We start from the raw sequence: 27,989 nt of genomic DNA, 5'->3' as shown, positions 1-27,989 counted from the left end.
AGGCTGGAGTGCAGTGGCTTGATCATGGCTCACTGCAGCCTCAGCCTTCCCAGGCTCAGGTAATCCTCCCACCTCAGCCTGAGTAGCTGGGACTACAGGCACACACCACCACACCCAGCTGATTTTCTGTAGAGAAGATGGGGTTTCACCATGTGCCTAGGCTGGTCTCATACTCCTGGGATCAAGCAATTCCCTTGGTCTCCCAAAGTGCTAGGATTACAGGCATGAGCCACCATGCCTGGCCACGGAATTTCTTTTTGTCCTGAAGAGGTTTTTAATTTCTGTACAGCATCCTACCAGTCACTTCTTATCTTTTTTTTCTTTTTATTGACAGAAGCATTCTCCATTAAGAAAATGTGAAAGTAATTACTTCCTAATAAGGCAGTTATAATTTCCCAAGGCACTTATTACAAATCAGACCATGGAGATTAGAGTCGGGGACAATGATGTGGCAGAGAAGGGAAAGAAGTGACAGAGATAAGAGCCTGGGCCCAGGAACCGGCAGTAGGTGACTAGTTGAAGCTGATTCCTGGCAGAGCCAGGGTGGAAAGAAGAGCCCAAGGGAAGAAGGAGCTAGAGCTTGGAATCCATTGCTCCCCACAGGAATTCCTGCTGTGTAGTATCTGGCGGTGGTACCCAGGTCCGAATTCTAGAATCAGGTAAGGCAGGCGCATCCCCAGATCTTATTCCTGCCCTGATGCAAATGGACCCTCTCCTCAACAATATGGCTAGTGCTAGTGGTACCTTTCCAGAAGATTCTTTCAGGATGCTTTGCTGTCATCTGCCCCCAAGATTATTGTAATACACATGCAAATCTGCAATGAGTATGATGTGACTGGTGCCTCTGAAAGTCACACCATCCACAACTTGCACAATCATACACTGTGGACTGTCCCTCCTACCTCTTGCCATGTGACCCCCGCTTCCTCAAATCCCCCTTGGACTTCTTTAACTCCCTACCCCAAATTGATCCTAAAAATCAGCATTCCTGGCTGGGTGCAGTGGCTTACACCTGTAATCCAAGCACTTTGGGAGGCTAAGGCAGGCAGATCAGAAGGTCAGGAGTTCAAGACCAACCTGGCCAACATAGTGAAACCCCGTCTCCACTTAAAATACAAAAAAAATTAGCCGGGCATCATGGTGGGTGCCTGTAATCCCGGCTACTCGGGAGGCTGAGGGAAGAGAATTGCTTGAACCAGTAGGCGAAGGTTACAGTGAGCCAAGATCATACCATTGTACTCCAGCCTAGGCACTGGAACGAGACTCTTTCTCAAAAAAAAAAAAAAAAAGGCATTCCCAGCTGGGCGCAGTGGCTCACGCTTGTAATCCCAGCACTTTGGGAGGCCAGGGCTGGTGGATCACCTGAGGTCAAGAGACCAGCCTAACCAACATGGGGAAAGCCTGTCTGTTTCTACTAAAAATACAAAAATTAGCCAGGTGTGGTGGCATGTGCCTGTAATTCAGGGAGAGAATTGCTTGAATCTGGGAGGCGGAGGTTGTAGTGAGCCGGGATCACACCATTGCACTCCAGCCTGGGCAACAGAGTGAGACTCCATCTCAAAAAATAAATAAATAAATAAATATAAAAAATTTTAAAAGGCCAGGCACTGAGGCTCATACCTGTAATCCCAGGACTTTGGGAGACCAAGGTGGTCGAATCATGAGGTCAAGAGCTCAAGAACATCCTGGCCAACATGGTGAAACTCTGTCTCTACTAAAAATACAAAAATTAGCTGGGCATAGTGGCGTGTGCCTGTAGTCCCAGCTACGAGGGAGCCTGAGGCAGGAGAATCACTTGAACCCAGGAGGCAGAGGCTGCAGTGAGCCAAGATCACACCACTGCACTCCATCCTGGTGACAGAGCGATACTCCATCTCAATCAATCAGTCAATTAATCAATAAAAATAAATAGGCATTCCCTTCCTTCTGGGAAAGTCTGGATCTCTAGCTCATTTCATTTCACCTGCCCTCCCTGTTCCTTCATCCCCTTCCAGTATTACCACTCAAGACAGAAGATAGGCCAGGCTTGGTGGTTCACAGTAGTAATCCTAACACTTTGGGAGGATTGCTTGAGCCCAGGAGTTTGAGGCCAGCCTGGACAATGTAGAGAGACCTCATCTCTACTAAAAATGAAAAAGTAGCTGGGCATAGTGGCCTGTGCCTGTAGTCCCAGCTACCGAGGAGGCTGAGGTGGGAGGATTCCTTGAGCTCAGGAGGTTGAGGCTGCAGTAAGCCATGATCATGGCACTGCACTCCAGCCTGGGTGACAGAGAAACACCCAGTCTCGAAAAGAAAATAAAAGGAAACAGCTGGGTGTGGTGTCTCATGCCTGTAATCTCAGCACTTTGGGAGGCCGAGGCGGGCAGATCACTTGAGGTAAGGAGTTCGAGACCATCCTGGCTAACATGGTGAAACCCTGTCTCTACTAAAAATACAAAAAAATTAGAAGGGTATGGTGGCTCATGCCTGAAATCTCAGCTAGTTGGTAGGCTGAGGCAGGAGAATCATTTGAACCTGAAAGACAGAGGTTGCAGTGAGCTGAGATGAAGCCACTGTACTCCAGCCTGGGTGACAGAGCAAGACATCATCTTGAAAAAAAAAAAAAGAAAGAAAGAAAGAAAAGAAAAAGGAAAGAAGGGCCGGGCATGGTGGCTTATGCCTGTAATCCTAGCACTTTTTTTTTTTTTTTTTAATCCTAGCACTTTGGGAGGCCGAGGTGAGTGGATCACCTGAGGTCAGGAGTTCCAGACCAACCTGACCAACATGGAGAAACCCCGTTTCTACTAAAAATACAAAAAATCAGCTGGGTGTGGTGGTGCGCACCTATAATCCCTGCTACTTGAGAGGCTAAGGCAGGAGAATTGCTTGAACCTGGGAGGCAGAGGTTGCAGTGAGCCGAGATCACATCATTGCACTCCAGCCTGGGCAACAAGAGCGAAACCCTGTCTTGACAAAAAAAAAAAAAAAAAAGAAAAAGGAAAGAAGGTAAGCCCCTGAGGTCATGAGTATCCACAGAAGCCCAGAATCTTAAAGGAAATAGTTAAGCTGCATGAGAAATTAAGTAGAGCCGGGCAAGGTGGCTCACACCTGTAATCCCAGCACTTTGGGAGGCCAAGGCAGGTGAATCACGAGGTCAGGAGTTCAAGACCAGCCTGGCCAAGATGGTGAAACCCTGTCTCTACTAAACATACAAAAAAATTAGCTGGGCGTGGTGGCAGGTGCCTGTAATTCCAGCTACTCGGGAGGCTGAAGCAGAAAGTGCTTGAACTCAGGAGGCGGAGGTTGCAGTGAGCTGAGATCGCGCCATTGCACTCCAGCCTGGGCGACAAGAGCAAGACTCCGCCTCAAAAAAAAAAAAAGGAAAAGCTAAATAAATTGAGTAGAATTTGATTTTGCTCATGAGAGAGAAGTGTAAGGAGGAGGGACTGGGTGTCGGGAGGCCCAGATCCCAATCTCAGTTGTGCCATTAGCTGAGCTGGTATTTTACTTTGGGCCTTTTACTCTAGGGTTCACAGATGTCACCTGTAAGGTAAGTGGATTGAATTAGATGATCATGAGGGTTATGCCTACATGCGTCCAGTGGTTAGGGGTTAGTGACCAGACTTTGAAGGAACAGTGACAAACCTAGAAAAGTGAACTACTCTTCTGGGAGGAGCTGACTGGGGGGAAGTGGTTCTTTTGGGAGAAATAACTTATGGCATATTACCTAGACCTGGACAAGCAGCCTGACTCTTTCCTTGTGTTATTTTCGCATAAAGTCAGAGCCACGTCTAGCTTCTAATTACGCAGAATTTGAACAAGTGTTGAAGGTCTTAGGTAGGGTCCATTTACCAGGTTAAGGAAGTTTCCTAGTCTGTTGTGAATGAATATCGACTTTTATCACATATATTTTCTGATTTCCACATCTATTGAAAGGACCATGTGGCTTTCTCCTAAATCTGTTAATCTGGTAAGTTAAATTATGTTGATATATCTCCTTCCTTCCTTTTCTTTTCCTTTTTTTTTTTGAGACTGAGTTTCGCTCTTGTCACTCAGGCTGGAGTGCAGTGGCGTGATCTCGGCTCACTGAAACTTCTGCTTCCCAGGTTCAAACAAGTCTCCTGCCTCAGCCTCCCAAGCAGCTGGGATTACAGGTGCCTGCAACCACGCCCAGCTAATTATTCTATTTTTAGTAGAGACGAGGGTTTTACCATGTTGGCCAGGCTGGTCTTGAACTCCTAACCTCAGATGATCCACCTGCCTCGGCCTTCCAAAGTGCTGGGATTACAGGCGTGAGCCACTGCACCCAGCCTCTTTCTTTTTGAGACAGAGGCTCACTCTGTCGCCCAGGCTGAAGCACAGTGATGTGATCTGGGCCCACTGCAACCTTTGCCTCCCAGGTTCAAGAGATTCTCCCACCTCGTCCTCCTGAGTGTCTGGGTTTACAAGCACCTGCCAGTATGCCCAGCTAATTATTGTATTTTTAGTAGAGACTGGGTTTTAACATGTTGGCCAGGCGGGTCTCCAACTCCTGGCCTCAAGTGATCTGCCCACCTTGGCCTCCCAAAGTGCTGGGATTATAGGCATGAGCAATTGACATATTTTCTGTTGTTAAATGGTCATTGTGAGGTGGGGAAGAGATGGAAGATTTAAATAAAAAGATACATAGTAGCAGATATGTAGGATGAACAAATCTAGAGATCTAATATGTAACATGAGGACTATAGGTAATGAAGTTGTATTATATTAGACATTTTTGTTAAATTAGTAGATTTTAGCTGCTCTTATCACACACAGAAATGTAACTATGTGAGATAACAGTTATGTTAATTTGCTTCATTATAGTAAGCATTTTACTCTCTCTATATATCCTATTACGTCATGTTGTATACCTCAAATATACACAATAAAATTTATTAAAAAAAAAAACTGGGCATGGTGGCTGTCACTTGTAATCCCAGTACTTTGGAAGGCTGAGGCAGGAGGATCGCTTGAATCCAGGAGTTCAGCATTAGCCTGACTAATGTGGTAAGACCCCATCTCTATGAAAAATAAAGAAATGTAGCTAGGCGTGGTGGTGTGCGCCTATAATCCCAGCTACTGGGGAGGCTGAGGCATGAGAATTGCTTGAACCTAGGAGGTGGAGGTTTCGGTGACCTGAGGTCATGCCACTGCACTCCAGTCTGGGCAACACAAGGAGACCCTGTCTCAAAATAACAAAAACAAAAAACCCAAAACACCCATCATGGAATTATTATTATTATTATTTTGAGACAAAGTCTCACTGTGTTGCCTAGGCTGGAGTGCAGTGGCATTATCTTGGCTCACTGCAACCTCTGCTTCCTGGGTTCAAGTGATTCTCCTGCCTCAGCCTCCCAAGTAGCTGGAATTACAGGCATGTACCACCATGCCCAGCTAATTTTTGTATTTTTAGTAATGACTAGGTTTCACCATGTTGGCCAGGCTGGTCTTGAACTCCTGACCTCAGGTGATCTGCCCACCTCAGCCTCCCAAAGTAGGGATTACAGGCCTGAGCCACCATGCGCAGCCATGGAATTATTTTTGAATCATGTTTTTTTTTTTCTAGGATTGGACTTGCTTGTATTTTATTTGCAGATTTTACATTATGTTTATAGGCAATGTCTTTTGTTTTTACTTTTTAAGAACAAAAGAATTTCTTGGCTCATTTAACTGGAAAATCCAGTCATAATTCCATCTATGTTTATAAATAAGAATGATTTTTAAGTGTCTGTGTGTTTGTGTGTGTGTGTGTGTGTGTGTGCACGCTGACCTTGTCTGGTTTGAGTATCAGAATTAAACAAGTTTTGCAAAATGATTTGTGTAACTTTCCTTCTTTTCTATTCTCTGAAATACTTTGTGTAAGATGAAGATTAGTTGTCCTCTGAAGTTGTATTAAACACACCTCTAAAAATATCAGGGTGAGCTTTTCCTTAGGCAAGATGGTGTCTACATATCATGGACAGGCTTTCCAGTAAAACAATTACACAAGCAGGAGTGAATTTTTTTTTTTTTTTTTTAAAGACAGAATTTCACCATGTTGGCCAGGCTGGTCTTGAACTCCTGACCTCAGGTGATCCGCCTGCCTTGGCCTCCCAGAGTGCTGAGATTACAAGCGTGAGCCACCACGCCCAGCCAGGAGTGAATATTTTTTAAATTATGTAACTGTATTGCTGAGCTAGCCAAAAAATAAATAAATAAAAAGGCAAGAAAAAGCAGGAATTCAGAGGAAGCAAGAAACCAGACCCTTCCCTCAGGGCATCTCCAAATCTTGGTGAATTTGAATTTTAGTTTTGATGGCTGAGTTGAATGCAAGAGGGTGGTGACAAAGCCATCTCAAAGTCTTCTTTTTTTTTGAGACAGAGTCTTACTCTGTTGCCCAGACTGGAGTGCAGTGGCATGATCTCAGCTCACTGCAACCTCTCTGCCTCCCAGCTTCAAGTGATTCCCCTGCCTCAGCCTCCTGAGCAGCTGGGACTACAGGCACACACCATCACGCCCAGCTATTTTTTTCTCCTGCCTCAGCCTCCTGAGTAGCTGGGATTAAAGGCATGTGCCACCACACCTGGCTAATTTTGCATTTTTAATACAGATGAGATTTCACCATGTTGGCCAGGCTGGTCTTGAACTCCTAACCTCAGGTGATCCACCCGCCTCAGCCTCCGAAAGTGCTGGGATTACAGGGGTGAGCCACTGGGCCCAGTGATTTTAATTCTTGAAAGAAGATCCCAGCTCTGTCTTCTCTGTAGTGTTAACTACTCTCCTGCCACAGCCCCTCACCCCCTGAAAATGTACACTTGCTTCAGGTTCCTCTCCAGGCCCTCCTTGATCAAGATCACCTCTCAGCTGCTGAGCCTACCACTATCTGCAGTGCTGCTGAACAGATGAGCGCCTCACCGGCCCGGCAGTCTCACATCCCCTGACCTCACTTGTCCCTAGCCACAACTTCCAAACCAGCACCATGTCAAGAGACATGGTCACAAGTTCATTGGAGCTGAGGCTGCCACAGTTGGGGTGGCTGGCTCTGGGGCTGGGACTGGGACTGGGACTGTGTTGACAGAGGAAAAACAAATAAATACTGTATTAATAAAAAGAAGAAAGAGGAGAAGGAGGAGGAGGAGGAAGAAGAAGAATATCCCAGCCCTAAGTTTGAGCCAAGATAGCTGCCTTGAAAAAGAACTCATAATTAGTGATGGAATGCAAAGGAAAATGAAGTAAATTATTTTTGTCTTCGTTCCAAAGTGATCTGTGGCTAGAAGTAGGGGGTATTTTGGGTTGAATTACTCAGAAAGGAAGGGGGAAAAATTGTGTGTGTGTGTGTGTGTGTGTGTGTGTGTGTGTATGTTCATCAGGAGTATTCATCCAATACAATTTAAATATTTCCTGAATGATAGCGGGATGTGCTTGTCAGAGCTCCATGGTCTTCTGCATTCCTCAGTCCCTCTTCCCCTCTGTCCTAACCTGCCTCCCCAGCTCCTCAAGGGAGTCTTACATTACCTTGGAATCAGCAAGCCAGGCCTCTCCTTTTCCCACTTACAGAGCCCCCTCAAGGCCACTGTGCTGATCTGAGCCACAGTGACTGGTTAAAGAACTTATCTGGGATGTGACTGGGCGCGGTGGCTCATGCCTGTAATCCCAGCACTTTAGGAGGTGAGGCAGGTGGATCACTTGAGGCCAGGAGTTTGAGACCAGCCAGCCAACATGGAGAAACCCCATCTCTGCCGGGCATTGTGGCACATGCCTGTAATCCCAGCTACTCAGGAGGATGAGGCAGGAGAATCACTTGAACCCGGGAGGTGGAGGCTGCAGTGAGCCAAGATTGCGCCACTGCACTCCAGCCTGTGCGACAGAGTGAGAATCTGTCTCAAAAAAAAAAAAAAGAGTTTATCTGGAATTTAACTGCTGACGTAAGAACTCTATTTCAGTTCCAGCAAAAAGTAAAAGACAAAAATATAATTTTTTTTAAATTAGCTACTTGGGAGGCTGAGGTGGGAGAACTGCTTGAGACCAGGAGGTTGAGACTGCAGTGAGCCATGATCAACACCACTGCCCTCCAGCCTGGACAACAAAGCAATATCCTGTCTCAAAACATAAAATTAAAATTCAAGAGACAAACATGTGGATTAGGTCTCCTTCAGTTTTGTTGATTGCAAAAAATTGTAAACCACCTGACTTGCAAGAGACTTTGCCCTCTATTCATAAAGATTACTCACATTCTCCATTTCTACAAACTTTATCAAAAAGATTCTTACTAAAAATTAGCGATTGACTTTATGTGTATGTGGAGTTTGGGCAGTATTTAGAGGTACTTTGTTTAGGCCAAGCACAGTGGCACATGCATGTAATCCAAGCAGTTTGGGAGGCTGAGGCAGGCGGATCACTTGAGCCCAGGGATTGGAGACTAACCTTGAACTCCTGGGCTTAGATAACTTCTGGATGGAACCCCATCTCTCCAAAATATACAAAAATCAGCCAGACGTGGTGACGTCCATCTGTAGTCCCAGCTACTCTGGAGGCTGAGGTCAGAGGATTACCTGAGCCCAGGAAGTCGAGGCTGAAGTGAGCCATAATGGTGCCACTGCACTCCAGCCTCGGCGACACAGCAAGACCCTGCCTCAAAAATAAAATAAAATAAAAATTTAAAAAATAAAAATGAATAGAGGTACTTTGTATAATCTGATATACTCAAAAGAGCTAGGAATACAATCAAAATACTAGATTTTAGGATCTTAGTACCTCCCCGCCCCGCCCCACCACCCCCAGCTCTGTCGCCCAGGCTGGAGTCCAGTGACACAATTTCAGCTCACCGCAACCTCTGCCTCCCAGGTTCAAGTGATCCTCCTGCCTCAGCCTCCCGAGTATCTGGGATTACAGCCCACACCACCACACCTGGCTCGTTTTTGTAGTTTTGGTGAAGATAGGGTTTCACCATGTTGTTCAGTCTGGTGTCAAACTCCTGGGCTTAAGTGATCCACCCGCCTCGGCCTCCCAAAGTGCTGGGATTACAGGCATGAGCCACATGCTGCCCAAATCTTAGTATATTCTTACTAATACATCATATTTTGATAAAATGTTTTTATGTTATTTCATGCTATTTGTTAAAATATTAAAACTACATGTTTACTCATTTAACTTAGGTAAAATGCCTACTAAATAAGATAATTAGCAATATTTTTTTCTCTTAAAAAAAGTTAATAAAATTATAAATAATAGTACAAGCACTTCTCATGAATAAAGTAAATCAGGCTTAATTTCCTCCAGAAAAAAAATTTGTTATATTATTAAATGTGTTACTATGAACTTAATTGATTATAACAACCAGGCCAGGCATGGTGGCTCACACTTGTAATCCCAGCACTTTGGGAGGCCAAGGCAGGCAGATCATGAGGTCAGGAGTTCAAGACCAGCCTGGCCAACATGGTAAAAGCCATTTCTACTAAAGATACAAATAATTAACTGGGCATGGTGGCGTGCATCTGTAATCCCAGCTACTCAGGAGGCTGAGTCAGGAGATTCACTTGAACCCAGAATGCGAAGGTTGCAGTGAGCCGAGATTGCACCATTGCACTGCAGCCTGGGCAACAGGGCAAGACTATCTCAAAAAAAAAGAAAAAAAAAAATAGAGAGAAATAAATAAATTTTAAAAGCATTTGGAAAGATGATTTACTGAAAGCAGTCAGATTAACATTATAACATAGTGCTAATAATTAATATATTTTTATAACGAATTGTAAAAACCAGAATAAGTCTACATGCCATTTTTAATTACTTAGTTTATAATAAAATAGGATAATATACAGCTAAAATGATGAGTTATTTATGAAAAGACAAAATGAGTTTTTTTTTTTGGTTGGAGTTTTGCTCTTTTACCCAGGCTGGAGTGAAGTGGTGTGACCTCAGCTCACTGCAACCTCCACCTCCCAGGTTCAAGTGATTCTCCTGCCTCGGTCTCCCAAGTAGCTGGGATTACAGGTGCTTGGCACCATATCTGGCTAATTTTTATTTGTTTGTTTTTAGTAGAAACAGAGTTTCACCATGTTGGCCAGTGCTGATCTCAAACTCCTGACCTTAGGTGATCCACCCGCCTTGACCTCCCAAAGTACTAGGATTACAGGCATGAGCCACCACACTTGGCCCGGACAAAATGATTTTTAAAAGATATAGTATTCTTTCCGTAAATATAAGTGTGTTAGCATTTAGAAATGGTTAAATAAAAGATATATTAAAATTTCAAAAAAAGCACCATTAATTCCATTAGCTATTATGATCAAAGTTTTTCTATGTATTTAAGGGAAAAAATGACAATAATATGGGTAGGTGTATAAAATAACTAATAATTCCCCCAGCTAACATATAATTTTAATTTTTGTTAATAGGAGATAGAAAATATTAAACAATTTCAAGATGAAATAAGATGAGGATTGACTGTAACTAGAATAAATATTTGACAATATGATTTAATAAAATGTTTTAATTGTCATATTAAATAATGCCTTTATGGGTAGATCATTTGAGGTCAGGAGTTCGAGACCAGCCTGGCCAACATGGTGAAACCCTGTCTCTACTAAAAATACAAAAAATTGGATAGGGCATGGTGGCACATACCTGTATTCCCAGCTACTGGGGAGACTGAGGCATGAGAATTGCTTGAACCTGGGAGTTGGAGGTTACAGTGAACTGAGATTGCACCACTGCACTCCAACCTGGGCGACAGAGTGAAACTGTGTCTCAAAAAAATCAAACAAATAGGCTGGGTGTGGTGGCTCACACCTGTAATCCCAGCACTTTGGGAGGCCAAGGAGGTTGATTAGCTGAAGTCAGGAGTTCAAGACAAGCCTGGCTAACAAGGTGAAACCCAATCTCTACTCAAAATACAAAAATTAGCCAGATGTGATGGCACGCGCCTGTAGTCCTGGCTGCTTGGGAGGCTGAGGCATGAGAATCACTTGAACCCAGGAGGCGGAGGTTGCTGAGAGCCAAGATTGTCCCACTGCACTCTAGCCTGGGCGACAGAGACTCCATCTCAAAAAAATAAAATAAAATAAAAAAGAGGATACAGAATGACTGAGGGGAATGTCTGTACAAAGTATGAGAAGTGGGACTGCAGTTCATTGAATCTAAAACCCCATTAATTGTAGGATGTACCAGCATTTTATAGGCTAGTAAGAAAGGAAAACACTGATATTTAGACTATGGTAATGCTCTCTTCTCACTTTGAAATGTTATACCTGGACGAATGCCAGGAAAAGGAAGTGGCTGAGAAATCGAAACTAGTGGGGAAGGGGAGGGCCCACTGAGAACCATCCCAGCAACCCAACCACAGCTGGTCTTCCCTGGACAGCATGAACCACACTGTCCAAACCTTCTTCACTCCTGCCAACACCGACCCTACCCCCAACTATGAGATGCTGAAGAAGGAGCATGAGGTGGCTGTGCTGGGGGCGCCCCATAACCCTGCTCCCCCGACATCCACCGTGATCCACACCCGCAGCCAGACCTTCATGCCCGACCATGTCGTCTGCTCCCTGTTCAACACCCTCTTCATGAACTCCTGCTGCCGGGGCTTCATAGCGTTTGCCTACTCCGTGAAGTCTAGGGACAGGAAGATGGTTGGCGACCTGATTGGGGCCCAGGCCTGTGCCTCCACTGCCAAGTGCCTGAACATCTGGGCCCTGATTTTGGGCATCATCATGACCATTCTGCTGATCATCATCCCAATACTGATTTTGCAAGCCTATCAATAGATCAAGAGGAATCATCTAGGCCAGGGGCTCTGCCCATGACCTGTTTTCCACGTACTCAACCTTCCATTCCTTGCCCTGCCCTTGAGCCAAGTCCTGTATTAGCCCTTTATTCTCACACATTTTTCTACAATGGTGTTCAATAAAGTGCACGTTTTCCTGGTAAAAAAATAAATAGAAGAAATGTTATACCTACTGAAAGAGCGTTAAAACACTTAAATACTTTTTTTAACCTTATAAAATACATAGCTTAAAGTATTTTAAAACCATCTTTGTAGTCTGAGTGCCTCACACAAATCACATCTTTTTTTTTTTGAGATGGAGTTTCGCTCATTACCCAGGCTGGAGTGCAATGGCGCGATCTCGGCTCATGGCAACCTCTGCCTCCTGGGTTCAGAAAATTCTCCTGCCTCAGCCTCCTGAGTAGCTGGGATTACAGGCACGCGCCACCATGCCCAGCTAATTTTTTTTTTAATATTAGTAGAGACGGGGTTTCACCATGTTGACCAGGATGGTCTCGATCTCTTGACCTCGTGATCCACCCACCTCGGCCTCCCAAAGTGCTGGGATTACAGGCTTGAGCCACCGCGCCCGGCCACAAATCACATCTTGACTCAGAGTCAATAAGCTTTTTTTTTTTTTCCATAAAACATTGTCTCAGGTTCATCAAGAGCCTTGGTGAAGCAGCATTTCCTAAAAACTCCTCCACCCTTGTCTCAGAAATTTTCTTCTAAGTCACTGACATCCATTCTTCAAGTTTTCATGCTGGCCCTTTCTTGCTATTACCAGAAGGTGTCAGGCAAAGACAACCACAGCAAGACCACCACTTGGCCAAAACAGAGGGTAACATGCATCTGCATTTCAGAAATATTGGCTGGGCGGGGAAAGGAGCATCTCAGAATCAATGAAATATAGTAGTGTGAAAGGAGAGGTAGGAAAAGAGACCTATGTGAAGCTAGGGCAGAGCACAGGCTAGGCAAACCTACATGAAGCTAGAAAGAGGGCTGGACCAAGTGGCTCATGCCTGTAATCCTAGCATTTTGGGAGGCTAGGGCCTGGAATAAATGTTTGACAATATGGTTTGATAAACTATGTATTAATTGTCATACTAAATAATGACTTTGTGGGTAGATCAGTTGAGGTTGGGAGTTTGAGACCAGTCTGGCCAACATGGTGAAACCCTGTCTCTACTAGAAATACAAAAAATTGGGTAGGGCATGGTGGCACACACCTGTATTCCCAACTACTGCGGAGACTGAGGTATGAGAATTGCTAGAACCTGGGAGTTGGAGGTTTGCTTGAGCCCAGGAGTTCAAGGCTACAGTGCCTTGAATTGCAGCTGTGAATAGTACCTACACTCCAACTTGGGCAACATAGACCTCATGTCTTAAAAAAATAAAAGGTAATAAAGCTATAAACAATAGTACAAGCAAGATTTTATTTCTTAATTTGGGTAGGAAATTAAGAACCATAACAAGCTTTTTTTTTTTTTTTTTTTTGTAGATGGGGTCTCACTATGTTGTCCAGGCTGGTTTTGAACTACTGTCCTCTAGAGATCCTCCCACTTCAGCCTCCCATTGTGCTGGGATTACACGTGTAAGCCACTGCGCCTGGCCAATTTTGATGAAACTTAATTAGAAAACTTATATAAATGGCCAGGTGCAATGGCTCACACCCATAATCCCAGCACTTTGGGAGGCCAAGGCAGGTGGGTCACCTGAGGTCAGGAGTTCGAGACCAGCTCTGGCCAACATGGTGAAACCCTATTTCTACTAAAAAACACACACACAAAATAGCCAGGTGCTGGCGCGTGCCTGTAATCCCAGCTATTTGGAAGCCTGAGGCAGGAGAATCACTTGAACCTGGGAGGCAGAAGCTGCAGTGAGCTAAGATCATGCCACTGCACTCCAGCCTGGGCAACAGAGTAAGACGCCATCTCAAAAAAAAAAAAAAAAAAAAAGAAAGAAAGAAAAGAAGGAAAAAAGAAAGAAAAAGAAAGAAGAAAGAAAGAAAGAAAAAAAGAAAGAAAGAAAAAGAAAACTCGCTGGGTGGCTCATGCCTGTAAATCCCAGCACTTTGGGAGGCCAAGGTGGGTGGATCACCTGAGGTCAGGAGTTCAAGACCAGCCTGGCAAATTTGTGAAACCCTGTCTCTACTAAAAATAAAAATAAAAATAAAAATAAAAATAAAAATAAAAATAAAAATTGGGCCCGGCGCGGTGGCTCACGCCTGTAATCCCAGCACTTTGGGAGGCCGAGGCGGGTGGATCACGAGGTCAAGAGATCGAGACCATCCCGGTCAACATGGTGAAACCCCGTCTCTACTAAAAATACAAAAAATTAGCTGGGCATAGTGGCGCGTGCCTGTAATACCAGCTACTCAGGAGGCTGAGGGAGGAGAATTGCCTGAATCTGGGAGGCGGAGGTTGCGGTGAGCCGAGATCACGCCATTGCACTCCAGCCTGGGTAACAAGAGCGAAACTCCCTATCAAAAATAAAAAATAAAAAATAAAAAAATAAAATAAAAATTAGCCAGGCATGGTACCTAATGTTTTTCTTGAGAGAGAATCCAGTTGAGCCTTTTATCTGCTCAATGGCCAGCTTTTGCTTTTTTCCTTCTTCTCTTATTTTGACACTTCCACTTTCAAATCTACAATGTGGCTTTAACTCTGTGTTTTCCACTAATTGGTCCCATGTCCCAGCAAGCAAAATTTGATGCCTGTTGCCTGCCTCAGATTACTGTGGCTCAAGTCATATACACCTATGTTGAATTTCATATTTTGAGGGGTACATCAGAAATGAACATCCTTAACACACCATTTGGTTCTTCAGAAATATAGTCTGATGATGGAGTAGAAATCCACTGTGCATTTTTTGTTGTTGTTTTTGTTTTTGAGATGGAGTCTTGCTCTGTTGCCCAGGTTGGAGTTCAGTGGCATGATCTCAACTCACTGCTACCTCCACCTCCCAGGTTCAAGCAATTCTCCTGCCTCAGCCACCCAAGTAGCTGGGATTACAGGCATGTGCACTACCAAGCCAGGCTCATTTTTGTATTTTTAGTAGAGATGGACTTTTACTATGTTGGCCAAGCTGGTCTTGAATTCCTGACCTCAGGTGATTTGCCCACCTCGGCCTCCCAAAGTACTAAGGAGTATAGGTGTGGGCCATTGTACCTGGCCAGTCCACTTCTTTTAAATTAAGCAAAGAAACAAGAACATTTATTCTTGCCTTCAATTTATAGAATTAGCATGGGAAAGAAAAAAAAACACACACAAAAAGAAAATACCCAAAATTATTGAGTAATGTCATTCAATAAATGCATAATTTTTCTTTTTTTCAATAAGTTGTTTCTAAACTTCTCATTCGAACTTCAGAGTCATTAACTTTCTTCACTGAGTGTTTTTCTCCCTTTTGCATTAAAGAGGGAAACAAAATGAAATGGTCTATGAACATTTTCTTATCATCTTTCCTCAGCCATTTAAAATTCTCCTTCTATTGAATCTAAATGTTCTTCTGTAACTGAAATCCCATTATGAATAAATAGGCTGGACTGTCTTCCCGTGAAACCTCAGGGAGCTCCTTCCGCCTTTCTAACCTTCATAGAACAATGTAAACATTTTCCAAGTGAAATCCTTGATAAATGCCTTTTGTTGATTTTCACGGAACTGTAAGGTTGCACAGGCAGTTAACTGTCAGTTAACCAAGCACCTCCAAAGAGAGCTTATTTCAATCTTATAAAGTGAATTTAAAGGAAACTGTCAGGAGTCATCTCTTTAAATACACATTAAAAAGATAAGTCAACACACAGTGCTGTTGTTTGAAGAAATGGGCTCACCTCTTGTGCTTCCTCTCAGGAAATTAATTAGAATGGATTAACCAAGAAAACTGAAAAGAGAGACTTGTCTTGCCTTTGTGTGTTTTTTTCTTTCCCCTCTCAGCCTCAAACATATCTGAATGTGTTTACTTGAAATCAGGATGTGGAAAGTTTTTTGAATTAATTTTAAAGCCAAAGAAGCCAGAATAATTTTCTGTGGTATGCAGAATCACAGGAATGCGCTCTGTTCAGAAATGTTTTTTAACTTTTATAATAAAGTTGAATAGTGACTATAATGATAATTTATCCAAATATTTATTTCTAAGTGAAGAAAATGGAGACTTTAAAAAAAAATTCAAGGCTGAGCATGGTTGCTCCTGCCTGTAATCCCAGCACTTTGGGAGGTCGAGGAGGGCGGATCATCTGAGGTCAAGAGTTTGAGACCAGCCTGACCAACATGGAGAAACCCCATCTCTACAAATAATACAAAAAATTAGCCAGGTGTGGTGGTGCATGCCTGTAATCCCAGCTACTCAGGAGGCTGAGGCAGGAGAATCACTTGAATCCAGGAGGCAGAGGTTGTGGTGAGCTGAGATTGTGCCATTGCACTCCAACCTGGGCAACAAGAGGGAAAGTTGTCTCAAAAAAAAAAAAAAAAATCAAAGATTATTATGTATTTTACTTAAGGAGGCAAAGCCTCTATTAATAACTTTCATATATATGAAAACTACATGATGTACATTATATATTTTAAGACAGAGTCTCTCTCTGTCACCCAGATTTAAGTGCAGTGGTGTTGTAGTGGAGCGAGCATAGAAAGTCAACACCAAGACAAAAGTATGCCAAATTGCAGGGTCTTTATTGCCGGTGGCCACGGAGGACTCGCGTCTCTCCAACCCGTGGCCCCGAAAGGAGGGTGTCAAGACCTTTTATACCTGTAAAAATCACCTTGGGAGTGAGGGTGAGGGGCGGGGATGGGGGTGAGGGGCTTCAGACATTCCGAGGGCTAGTGGATTCTGTAAATCACCTTCTGCAGGGAGATGAGGGTGAGGAGTTCTGGACATTCCAGTGGATTCCTGGGCGAAGATGAGGGTGAGGGGCTCCGGACATTCCGAGGGCCAGGGGACTTTTTGACATTCTGATTGTTACTTAAGTGGTTCACAAAAGTCAAGATTAGCATTTGTTTACACATTGTCTGGGTAGGGTGGCAATTACAGTCCTTAATTACTTATTCACATTTGGGTTATAGAGAGCAATTTCAACAGAAAGCTGAGGTATGGTTGAGGTATGCAGGTTTATGGGGCTTTTTACCATGTCACAGTGGCATTATCACAGCTCACTGCAGCTTCCTGTGAGTTCAAGCCTCCTGTGAGCTCAAGCGATATTCCTGCCTCATCCTCCTGTGTAGCTGGGAATACAAGCATGCACCACCACACTCTGATTTTTAAAAAATTTTTCTAGAGACGGACAGGGTCTCACTATGTTGCCCAGGCTGGTCTGGAACTCCTGAGCTCAAGCTGCTGTATTGAAATGCGAGATTAAAATAATTCACCAAAATAAAAGTATGCCAAATTGCAGGGACTTTATTGCCGGCGACCACGGAGGACTCACGTCTCTCTAACCTGTGGCCCCGTAGGGAGGGTGACAGGACCTTTTATGCCCGTAAACCATCTCCGGGGGAAGGTGTGGGGTGGGGGTGGGGCTGAAGGGATTCAGACATTCTGAGGGCCAGGGGATTCCATAAATCACCTTCTGGGCAGGGACGGGGATGGGGGCCTCCGGACATTCCAAGGGCTAGGGGACTTATTGTCACTCCAATTGCTACCTAAGTGATTTACAGAAGTCAAGATAAACGTTAGTTTACACATTTTCTTGGTAGCGGTGGAAATTACAGATCTTAGTTACTTATTACAAGTCACAGGGGCCAAGATGAAATTAGCTTGGGCCGCTTATTCTGATAAGCAAAGGCCAGCAATTCTGGCAGTTACTGATAAGAAAAGGTAAACAGCTTCACCTAGTGGGCATTTTTCAGAGCAAACTAGCAGTTTTATTTACAGAAGCCAAAGTCAGCAGTTATTGCAAGGAGAATGGGGCAGTTGTTAGAACTCATTTTTGGAGACACAGCTTTGTCTTATAAAATGGCGTCGCTCAGGTTCTGGCTCTAGGCCAGCTATAGTACAAAGCAACCATCTTGCCTTGGCTTCCCAAAGTGCTGGAATACAGGCGTGAGCCACTGTGCCCAGTCCGGTTTCCTTGACACAAAGGATTAACTCAAAATCTGATTGTACCTGGGGCTAGGAGAGGAACAGCGGGTGTGGGGAGGGTGGGGAAGGATAACCTGGGGAGAAATGCCGGATATGGTATGCACCTATGCAACAACCCTGCATGACCTGCACATGTAACCCAGAACCTAAAGTAAAATTAAAAAAAAAAAAAAATCAGAGTGTACCTGATTCAACTTAGAAAAAATACATCACCTGGCACGGTGGCTCATGCCTTTTGGAGGCCGAGGTGGGCCGATCACGAGGTCAAAAGATCGAGACCATCTGGCTAATATGGTGAAACCCCGTCTCTACTAAAAATACAAAAAATTAGGTGGGCATAGTGGCAGGTGCCTGTAATTCCAGCTACTCTGGAGTCGGAGATTGCAGTGCGCTGAGCTCGTGCCACTGCACTCCAGCCCTGGCAACAGAGTGAGACTCCATCTTCAAAAAAAAAATTAATTTGTTCCCAGAAGGGTTGAGCAAGGCCGCAAAACCTGTTGAGCAACTCTCTACTCTCTTCATTAATTTGGAATTTGGGTTCCCTGGGGTGCATAAAGGAGATTTTCCTTTGTACTATCTACACTCAAAGGACTTGCCATGCAAATTAGTAATGTGAAAGACATTAAAGGGAGAATCTTTGAAATACTAAGGCAAAACTTTTAAAGCACCATTACACTGCTAAAGAATCATTAACTTTCCATATGTGCAAAGTAACTGATGAGAAGTACAAAAGGATTTCTCTTAAGCAGTTCCCTTAAGCAGCTCCCCTAAAAATTGTGACCAGGCAACACTTTGCTAGCCTATTGCAGTCATTATTAAGAATTAATAGTTACATTACATTTTCTTTTTGCCTTTGGATAAATAGTTAAGTAGTAAACCATTTTAAGGAGCTACTCCTCCTGTCAAAAGCAGGCTGCAGGAGACACTAGTGACCTTGGGTGAGCTGGAGGGGTGGAGCCAGGCCAGAATGGGTTCTGGAGAACAGAGCACCAAACTTTGTTTTGTAGTTTTAGGACAAAGATAAGGAGAAAGGATGGTAGCTGGGCAAAAGAGAGATTTGTTGTTTAATTTAGGAGAAATGTGAGCCGGTTTGAGCTTGAGAATGATTCAATAAAAAGGAAGAACTGAAAATGCTTGGAAGAAAGGAAATAAGAGAGGTAAGGGAATTAAAGGTAGATCGAAAGTGAAATTAAGAGATTAGTGTTAACAAGAAAAATGGACAATTTTTTTTTTCTTTTTTAAGGAAGAAAGAAAGAAAGAAAAAAAAGAATGAAGGAGAGGAAGAAAAAGGAAGAGAAAGAGGGAGACAGAATGGGAGTATTGCTTTATTGCCAAGGCTAGAATGCAGTCTAGAAATGGGTATTGAAAACCTCTTTTATGCCAATAATTATGCTTAACGATGGAGACAGGAAAGAATAAGGGAAGAAAATAACAAACAAGCAACCAACTAATATTTCATTTAAACCTATGAAATGCTATGCAATTACTGATGAGTGATTTACTTCCAATTATGTAGTCAATTTTGGACTAGGTGTGATGTGGTATTGATAAGAATGTATGTTTTGTGTATTTGAAGTAGAGAGTTCTGTAAATGTTTATTAAGTTTACTTGTTCCGTGTCTGAGTTCAAGTCCTGGATGTCCTTGTTAATTTTCTGTCTTGTTGATCTGTCTAATATTGACAATGTGATGTTACAGTCTCCCACTATTACAGTGTGGGAGTCTAAGTCTCTTTATAAGTAACTTGTCTTATGTATCTGGGTGCTCCTGTATTGGGTGAATGTATATTTATAATCATTAGCTCTTCTTGTTGCATTGATCCTTTTACCATTATATAATGTCCTTCTTTGCCTCTTTTGATCTTTGTTGCTTTAAAGTCTATTTTATCAGAGGCGAGAATTGCAACCCCTGCTTTTTATTTATTTGTTTATTTTTGCTGTTTGGTTGGTAAATCTTCCTCCATCCCGTTGTTTTGAGTCTTTGTGTATCGTTGCATGTGAGATGGGTCTGGATGCACCATACCGATGGATTTTGGCTTTTTATCCAATTTGAATAATAATATATATGAGTTTAATACTGCCATTTGATGCTAGCTGGCTGTTTTGCCCATTAGTTGGTGTACATTTTTCATTGTGTTGATGCTCTTTACTTTTTGATATATTTTTGGAAAAGCTGATACTGGTTGTTCCTTTATATGTGTAGTGCTTCTTTCAGAAGCTCTTGTAAAGCAGGCCTGGTGGTGGTGAAATCTCTAAGTACTTGCTTGTTCGCTAAAGATTTAATTTTTCCTTTGCTTGTAAAGCTTAGTTTGGCTGGATATGAAATTCTGGGTTGAAAGTTCTTTTCTTTCAGGATGTTGAATATTGACCCCCACTCTTTTCTGGCTTGTAGGGTTTCTACTGAGAGATCTGCTTTAAGTCTGATAGGCTTCCCTTTGTGGGTAACCTGACCTTTCTCTCTGGCTGCCCTTAGTATTTTCTCCTTCATTTCAACCCTAATGAATCTGACGATTATGTGCCTTGGGGTTGGTCTTCTTGAGGAATATCTTTGTGGTGTTCTCTGTATTACCTGGAGTTGAATATTGTCCTGCTTTACTAGGTTGGGAAAGTTTTCCTGAATGATATCCTGAAGAGTATTTTCCAACTTGGATTCATTCTCTTCGTCACATTCAGGTACACCTATCAAACGTAGATTAGGTCTTTTTACATAGTCCTATACTTCTTGGAGACTTTGCTCATTCCTTTTTATCCTTTTTTCTCTAATCTTGTCTTCTCATTTCATTTCATTAAGGTCTTCGACCTCTGATATCCTTTCTTCTGCTTGATCAATTCGACTGTTAAAACTTGTGCATACTTCGTGAAGTTCTCATGTTGTGTTTTTCAGCTCCATTAATTCACTTATATTCCTCTCTAAATTGTCTATTTTCATTAGCATTTTGTCAAACCTTTTTTCAAAGTTTGTAGTTTCTTTGCATTGGGTTAGAACAAGTTCTTTTAATTCACAGAAGTTTCTTATCATCCACCTTTTGAAACCTACTTCTGTTAATGGAACACACTTGTTCTCCATCAGGCCTTGTTCCATTGCTGATGAGGAACAGTGATCCCCTTTAGAGGGAGAGGTGTTCTGATTTTGAGTATTCTCTGCCTTTTTAGGCTGGTTTCTTCCCTTCATTATATATTTATCCATCTGTCATCTTTGTAATTACCGACTTTCTAATTAGGTCTCTGAGTGGACATCCAACTTGTTGATTCCCAGCGCCGAAATCTGAGCAATCCACTGTGCCAGCCAAAACAGCGGTGTTAAGATTGATGGTGCTTTTCTGCCCGGGAATCTCCAGTCTGGCTCCCTTCTTGAGCCCGTCCTTCAATCAGCTGAATAGGTGACTCTGCCTTCCCAGAGCTCCAAACAACATCGGCCAAAAGGGGATCCAGTCCCGCTCACTCTGCACCAAGAACTGCCACGCCGAGGCACCAGCAAAACCGCCGCGCCAGCCACAAGTGTCGCCCTGGCGACCCGTGGGGCTCCTCCACTGGGAATCTCTTGGTCCGTGAGCAACAAAAATTCGTCTGAAAGTGTGGCATCCTCTTGTTCTCTGCACTTTCACTGGGAGCTACAATCCCGAGCTGCTAGTGATCAGCCATCTTGGATTTCTCTCCCGAACAGTTTTTATTTTAACTTGGGTAGATCAAGGAAAATCAGTACAGGGTTAATAGCAGGGGTTCTGGAGTCCAGAAATTGCTGATACAGCGCTCCACCAAAATGAGAGAGTAAACCAAGAAGGAGGACACCAGCTCCAGAGAGTCACAGCAGCAGCAAAGAGTGGCAAAGGGGAGTCCCCAGATGAAAGTGCAGCAGCCGCCTGGAAGAATCCAGACTGCAGTAGTGCAGAGGTCTCTGGAACCAAGACAGGGCCCTCGGGGAAAGTGGAATGACAGACTGTCTGACATGGATAATCCTCTGGGAAAAAAGGATTTTGACAGGCCTGGCACAGTGGCTCATACCTGTAATCCCAGAACTTTGGGAGAGCAAGGTGAGAGGATCACTTGAGGCCAGGAGTTTGAGACCAGCCTGGATAAAAAATACCAAAATTTAGCCATCTGTAGTCCTAGCTGTTCAGGAAGCTGAGGGAGGAAGATGGCTTAAACCCAGGAGGTTGAGGCTTCAGTGAGCCAAAATTGTGCCATTACACTCCAGCCTAGGTAGATGAGAGAGAAAAATCCTGTCTCAAAAGATGAAAAAAAGAAAGATTATGACAGGCCAGTCATGGTGGCTCACACCTGTAATCCTAGCACTTTGGGAGGCCAAGGCAGAGGGAGGCTAGCACTCCTTGAGGCCAGGAGTTCAAGACCAGTCTTGCCAACATGGTGAAACTCCATCTCTACTAAAAAGACAAAAATTAGCAGGGCGTGGTGGTGGGCACCTGTAGTCCCAGCTACTCAGGTGGCTGAGGCAGGAGAATCACTTGAACCTGGGAGGCAGAGCCTGCAGTGAGCTGAGATCGCACCACTACATTCCAGCCTGGGCAACAGAGCAAGAGTCCCATCTCCAAAAAAAAAAAAAAATAAGATTATGGCAGATCAGATGCACAAGTAGAGAAGAAGCAAAGGTACATAGAAAGCCAGTCAAGTAATACATAACCCAAGAACTTAATGCATGCTAGGTGTTATTGTACTTCACCATGTATAAGTGTATGAATTCTCCCTATTTTATAGAGGAGGAAACTGAGGTATGGAGAAATTAAGTCACTTCCTCAAGATTACACACCTAACAAATGTTAAAGAACAAATTTGATAACAGGAGTCCTAATCCTAACCACTAGAATATACTGCCTCTAACAGGAGGGATTAAATTGGAAAATAAAAGTTGACAAGAAATGCTAATATTACACACTATGTAGTTATGCAATGCATAATTTTTACTAGACATAATTATAGGTTGGCTGATAAAGTTTATGAAATCTGTGATATAATTAGATTGGCAAGAGGGCAGGTGGAGGCTGGTTGAGAATTCAGCCCACATGGAACATAAAAGAAACTGCAAAATAAATACTATCCACACATCAGGAAATAACAGCAGAAGAATATTATTTGAAAATATGAGGCTGGGCACAGTGGCTCATGCTTGTAATCCCAGCACTTTGGGAGGCCGAGGCAGGCAGATCACCTGAGGTCAGGAGTTTGAGATCAGCCTGGCCAGCATGGTGAAACCCTGTCTCTACTACAAATACAAAAATATTTTTTTAAAAATACAAAAATATTAGCCAGGCATGGTGGAGTATGCTTGTAATCCCAGCTACTCGAGAAGCTAAGGCAGGAGAATCACTTGAACCCGGGAGGTGGAGGTTGCAGTGAGCCGAGGTGGCGCCACTGCCCTGCAGCCTGGGTGACAGAGCAAGACTCCATCTCAAAAAAAAAAAAAAAAAAAAAATGGAGGTGAATAAGCAAAACTTCTAAAATGATTGTGTTGCCTCTGGGTAGAGACTGGAAGGTAAGTGGAAGGTAAGGTGTGGAGACAGGAGAGGATTTTTTTTTTTTTTTTTTGAGAAGGAGTTTCACTCTTGTTACCCAGGCTAGAGTGCAATGGTGCGATCTCGGCTCACTGCAACCTCCGCCTCCTGGGTTCAGGCAATTCTCCTGCCTCAGCCTCCTGAGTAGCTGGGATTACGGGCACGCACCACCGTGCCCAGCTAATTTTTTGTATTTTTAGTAGAGACGGGGTTTCACTATGTTGACGAGGATGGTCTCGATCTCTTGACCTTGTGATCTGCCCGTCTCGGCCTCCCAAAGTGCTGGGATTACAGTACAGGCGTGAGCCACCGCGCCCGGCCCCTTTTTTTTTTTTTTTTTTTTTTTTTGAGACGGAGTTTCACGCTTGTTACCCAGGCTGGAGTGCAATGGCGAGATCTCGGCTCACTGCAACCTCCGCCTCCTGGGTTCAGGCAATTCTCCTGCCTCAGCCTCCTGAGGAGCTGGGATTATAGGCTCTCGCCACCATGCCCAGCTAATTTTTTGTATTTATTTATTTATTTATTTATTTATTTTTGAGACGGAGTTTCGCTCTTGCTACCCAGGCTGGAGTGCAATGGCGCAATCCTGGCTCACGGCAACCTCCGCCTCCTGGGTTCAGGCAATTCTCCTGCCTCAGCCTCCTGAGTAGCTGGGATTACAGGCACACGCTACCATGCCCAGCTAATTTTTTTGTATTTTTAGTAGAGACGGGGTTTCACCATGTTGACCAGATGGTCTCGATCTCTTGACCTCGTGATCCACCCGCCTCGGCCTCCCAAAGTGCTGGGATTACAAGTGTGAGCCACCGCGCCCGGCAATTTTTTGTATTTTTAGTAGAGACGGGGTTTCACCATGTTGACCAGGATGGTCTCGATCTCTTGACCTCGTGATCCACCTGCCTCGGCCTCCCAAAGTGCTGGGATTATAGGCGTGAGACACCGCGCCCGGCAGGAGAGGGTATTTTTCATTTTATTTTTTGTAATATTTGGACACATTTCATGCCAATGTCAATTTGTAAAATTCTGACATAAAAAATTTTTACTTTAAAAATTTTTAAAATTGTGCATATGCTGGGTGCAGTGGCTCACGCCTGTAATCTTCAAATTTTGGGAGGCCAAGGCAGGTGTGGGCTTAGGAGTTCAAGACCAGCATGGGCAACATGGTGAAACCCAGTCTTTACAAAAAATGCAAAAATTAGCCAGGCTGTGATGGTGCATACTTGTAGTCCTGGTTACTTGGGAGGCTGAGGTGGGAGGATTACTTGAGACTGGGAGGTGGAGGTTGTAGTGAGCGGTGACAGCACCATTGCACTTCAGCCTTCCAGCCTGGGCAACAGAGAGAGAAAGACCTTGTCTCCAGAAAAAGGAAAGAAAAGAAAACAAAAACAAACAAAAACCCTTGCAGATGTTAATTTAATAGAAATAAATGACAATGTAGCTACCAGAGAAATGGGGTGAGGGTACTATAGGGTTCTGATTACTTTTTTTAAAATTAATTAATTAATTTTTTAAAGATGGGGTTTCTCCATGATGGCCAGGCTGGTCTTGAACTCCTGACCTCAGGTGATCCACCCACCTCGGCCTCCCAAAGTGCTAGGATTACAGGCGTGAGCCACCACGCCCGGCCTCAGGTTCTGATTACTTTTTGCCCACGGCTTCCAAATTTATAGCTTGTTTGTTTCTAAATGAATACTTTGTTGTTTACTTTTAATTGTAATTAATTAAATTTCATCCACTAGATTGAGGCTCCTAGAGACCTTATCAGGGAAAATTAAAGAAATTTCGCCTTTAATATTTAAAAACCAACAGAATGCTTCACTAGGTTCTTCAAAGTTGTTAATGTTTTAGAGAATTAGAATAGTTGGCAATTAAATTTGTAATAAAGTTGTGATCTTGGCTCACTGCAACCTCTGCCTCCCAGGTTCAAGTGATTCTCCTGCCTCAGCCTCCTGAGTAGCTGGGTTTACAGGTGGCTGCCACCAAATCCAGCTAATTTTTGTATTTTTAGTAGAGATGGGGTTTCACTATGTTGGCCAGCCTGGTCTTGAACTACTGAGTTCAGGTGCCCCGCTCCCCTCGGCCTCCCAAAGTGCTGAGATTACAGGCATGAGCTACCACATCCCGCCAGTGTGTGGTGTTTTTAAACTCACCATTGAACTCTACCAAAAAAATCTTCAAATTCAGGAGGGAAAAAAGCAAATTATAAGCTAGATATTTATGTCATATATACATATATATAATTATGTTGTATAAAAGGAGCTAATTCAGTGAATTTTTGAAAAATTTTGTGGGGAAAATATTTCACATGGTCTGCCAAGAGCTACAGTCTTATTAAAACAGGTCTGTGGCCGGGCGCGGTGGCTCACGCCTGTAATCCAAGCACTTTGGAGGCCAAGGCGGGCGGATCACCTGAGGTCAGGAGTTTAAGACCAGCCTGACCAACATGGTGAAACCCCGTCTTTAAATAAATAAATAAATAAATAAAAAATAAAAATAAAACAGGTCTGTTATGGCTGGTTACTGAAAAAGCCACATCAGAAGAGCTCGACTATAAAATTATATACATGTAATAAACATCAAGTCTTCCCTGAAAAATCTGTAGAGTACTTAAAATAAAAATTAAGGTGCCACTGTTTCATGTTATGCCTGCTAACATTACGTCTACTCTTGTTAACCAACCACAGATGCCAAGGAAGCTACTAACCAGACCTTAAATAGAAACTGCAAAGTTCTCAGAGCCAGAAGGCAGGTAAACCTCCAGATCTGGCCACATTCCTTTGAAAAAACTTTGAGTGGGGACAGGAAATGAACCTGAATAGATCATTTCTTTTTAATTTTTTTTCTTTTTTTTGAGATGGAGTCTCATTCTGTCACCCAGGCTGGAGTGCAGTGGCGTGATCTTGGCTCAGTGCAACCTCTACCTCCCGGGTTCAAGTGATTCTCCTGCCTCAGCCTCCTGAGGAGCTGGAATTACAGATGCCCACCACCATGCCTGGCTAATTTTTGTATTTTTAGTAGAGATGGGGTTTCACCATGTTGGCCAGGCTGGTCTCGAACTCCCAACTCAGGTCATCCACCCGCCTCAGCCTCCCAAAGTGCTGGGATTATAGGCATGAACCACTGTGCCCAGCCTCTCTCCCTTTTTTTTAATGGACAGATCCTGCCTCCTCTTTGTTTTGTTTTGTTTTGCTTTTTTGAGACGGAGTCTCACTGTCGCCCAGGCTGGAGTGCAGTGGTGCGATCAGCTCACTGCAATCTCCGCCTCCTGGGTAAAAGCAATTCTCCTGCCTCAGCCTCCTGACTAGCCGGGACTACAGGCGCATGCCATCACACCCAGCTTTTTTGTTTTTTGGTATTTTTAGTAGAGGCAGGGTTTCACCATGTTGGCCAGGATGGTCTCAAGCCCCTGATCCAACCCACCTTGGCCTCCCAAAGTGCTGGGATTACAGGCATGGGCCACGGCGCCGGGCCTATGTTTGTTTGTATAAATAGCAAACAAGGGTACCAACTCCATGCAAAGGGAGACGGCATCCCAGGGCTCACACCAATCCTTCCATCCTTCTATTGATGGACAGAGGCCTCTACTCCAGAGCCTTTGTGTGTGTGCATGGGCACCCCTGGAAATTGGAGCTGGAGCTAAACTGGAACTGGAGCTGCAGCTGAAGCCTGGGCTTTGGTTGGAGCCTTGGCCTTGGACACTAGCCCGCAAAGCCAGCCTTGGCCAGATGGGTTCAAGCATGCTTCCTCAGTTTGGGGTGGGCAATACAGGCAAGTTGATTGAATTTTCAGCTGATGTCCTCCGGGATCTTGGGCTTGACCATATAGGTGTAAACTTTCCCATTACCCTCTGAAGGTTCACTGAAAATCAACTGACAAGGCAGATTAAAGGGAGAAAAGGCAAACACATTTATTTGATCATAGTTTTCCATGCCATGGGAGCCTTCAGATTGAAGATCCAAAGATACAGGGGAAATGTTCATTCTTTTTTTTTTTTTTTTTTTGAGACGGAGTTTCGCTCTTGTTACCCAGGCTGGAGTGCAATGGTGCAATCTCGGCTCACTGCAACCTCCGCCTCCTGGGTTCAAGCAATTCTCCTGCCTCAGCCTCCTGAGTAGCTGGGATTACAGGCATGCGCCACTATGCCCAGCTAATTTTTGTATTTTTTTTTTTTTTTTTTTTTTTTTTGAGACGGAGTTTCGCTCTTGATACCCAGGCTGGAGCGCAATGGCGCGATCTCGGCTCACCGCAATCTCCGCTTCCTGGGTTCAGGCAATTCTCCTGCCTCAGCCTCCTGAGTAGCTGGGATTACAGGACGCGCCACCGTGCCCAGCTAATTTTTTGTATTTTTAGTAGAGACGGGGTTTCACCATGTTGACCAGGATGGTCTCGATCTCTTGACCTCGTGATCCACCCGCCTCGGCCTCCCAAAGTGCTAGGATTACAGGCTTGAGCCACCGCGCCCGGCCTAATTTTTGTATTTTTAGTAGAGATGCAGTTTCACCATGTTGACCAGGATGGTCTCGATCTCTTGACCTCGTGATCCACCCGCCTCGGCCTCCCAAAGTGCTGGGATTATAGGTGTGAGCCACCACGCCCGGCCTGAGAAATGTCCATTCTTATGCTTACATTCAACAAAGTATGGACAGCCATGTATGTGATTGGACAAAATT

General features: G+C 43.9%; 2 protein-coding genes across 2 annotated transcripts in view; both read left to right on the top strand.

Annotated features, from left to right (window-relative positions):
- Positions 1-11,339: 11,339 nt before the first annotated feature.
- LOC105723857 (interferon-induced transmembrane protein 3-like) lies at positions 11,340-11,741 on the top strand. Its single transcript, XM_064375789.1, has one exon. It carries the CDS (start codon positions 11,340-11,342, stop codon positions 11,739-11,741), a length of 402 nt encoding a protein of 133 aa, XP_064231859.1.
- A 7,189-nt stretch (positions 11,742-18,930) lies between these two features.
- SERINC5 (serine incorporator 5) overlaps positions 18,931-27,989 on the top strand; it is a 137,052-nt gene continuing 127,993 nt past the window's right edge. The window contains exon 1 of the mRNA XM_064376085.1: positions 18,931-18,972. Coding sequence (XP_064232155.1) covers positions 18,946-18,972 — 27 coding nt within the window. The 5' untranslated portion in view covers positions 18,931-18,945. The remainder of the gene's footprint in view (positions 18,973-27,989) is intronic.

The sequence above is a fragment of the Aotus nancymaae genome, unplaced genomic scaffold (genome assembly GCF_030222135.1).
Source record: "Aotus nancymaae isolate 86718 unplaced genomic scaffold, 86718_ANA_hifiasm-v0.15.2.pri h1tg000014l, whole genome shotgun sequence".
Lineage (NCBI taxonomy): Eukaryota > Metazoa > Chordata > Mammalia > Primates > Aotidae > Aotus > Aotus nancymaae.
Note: the sequence above shows the minus strand (reverse complement) of the source record. Positions and strands in the feature narration are given on the sequence as shown.

What these genes read in the sequence shown, in the direction of transcription:
- LOC105723857 (XM_064375789.1), top strand. Translation starts at nt 11,340, where the DNA reads ATGAACCACACTGTCCAAACCTTCTTCACTCCTGCCAACACCGACCCT.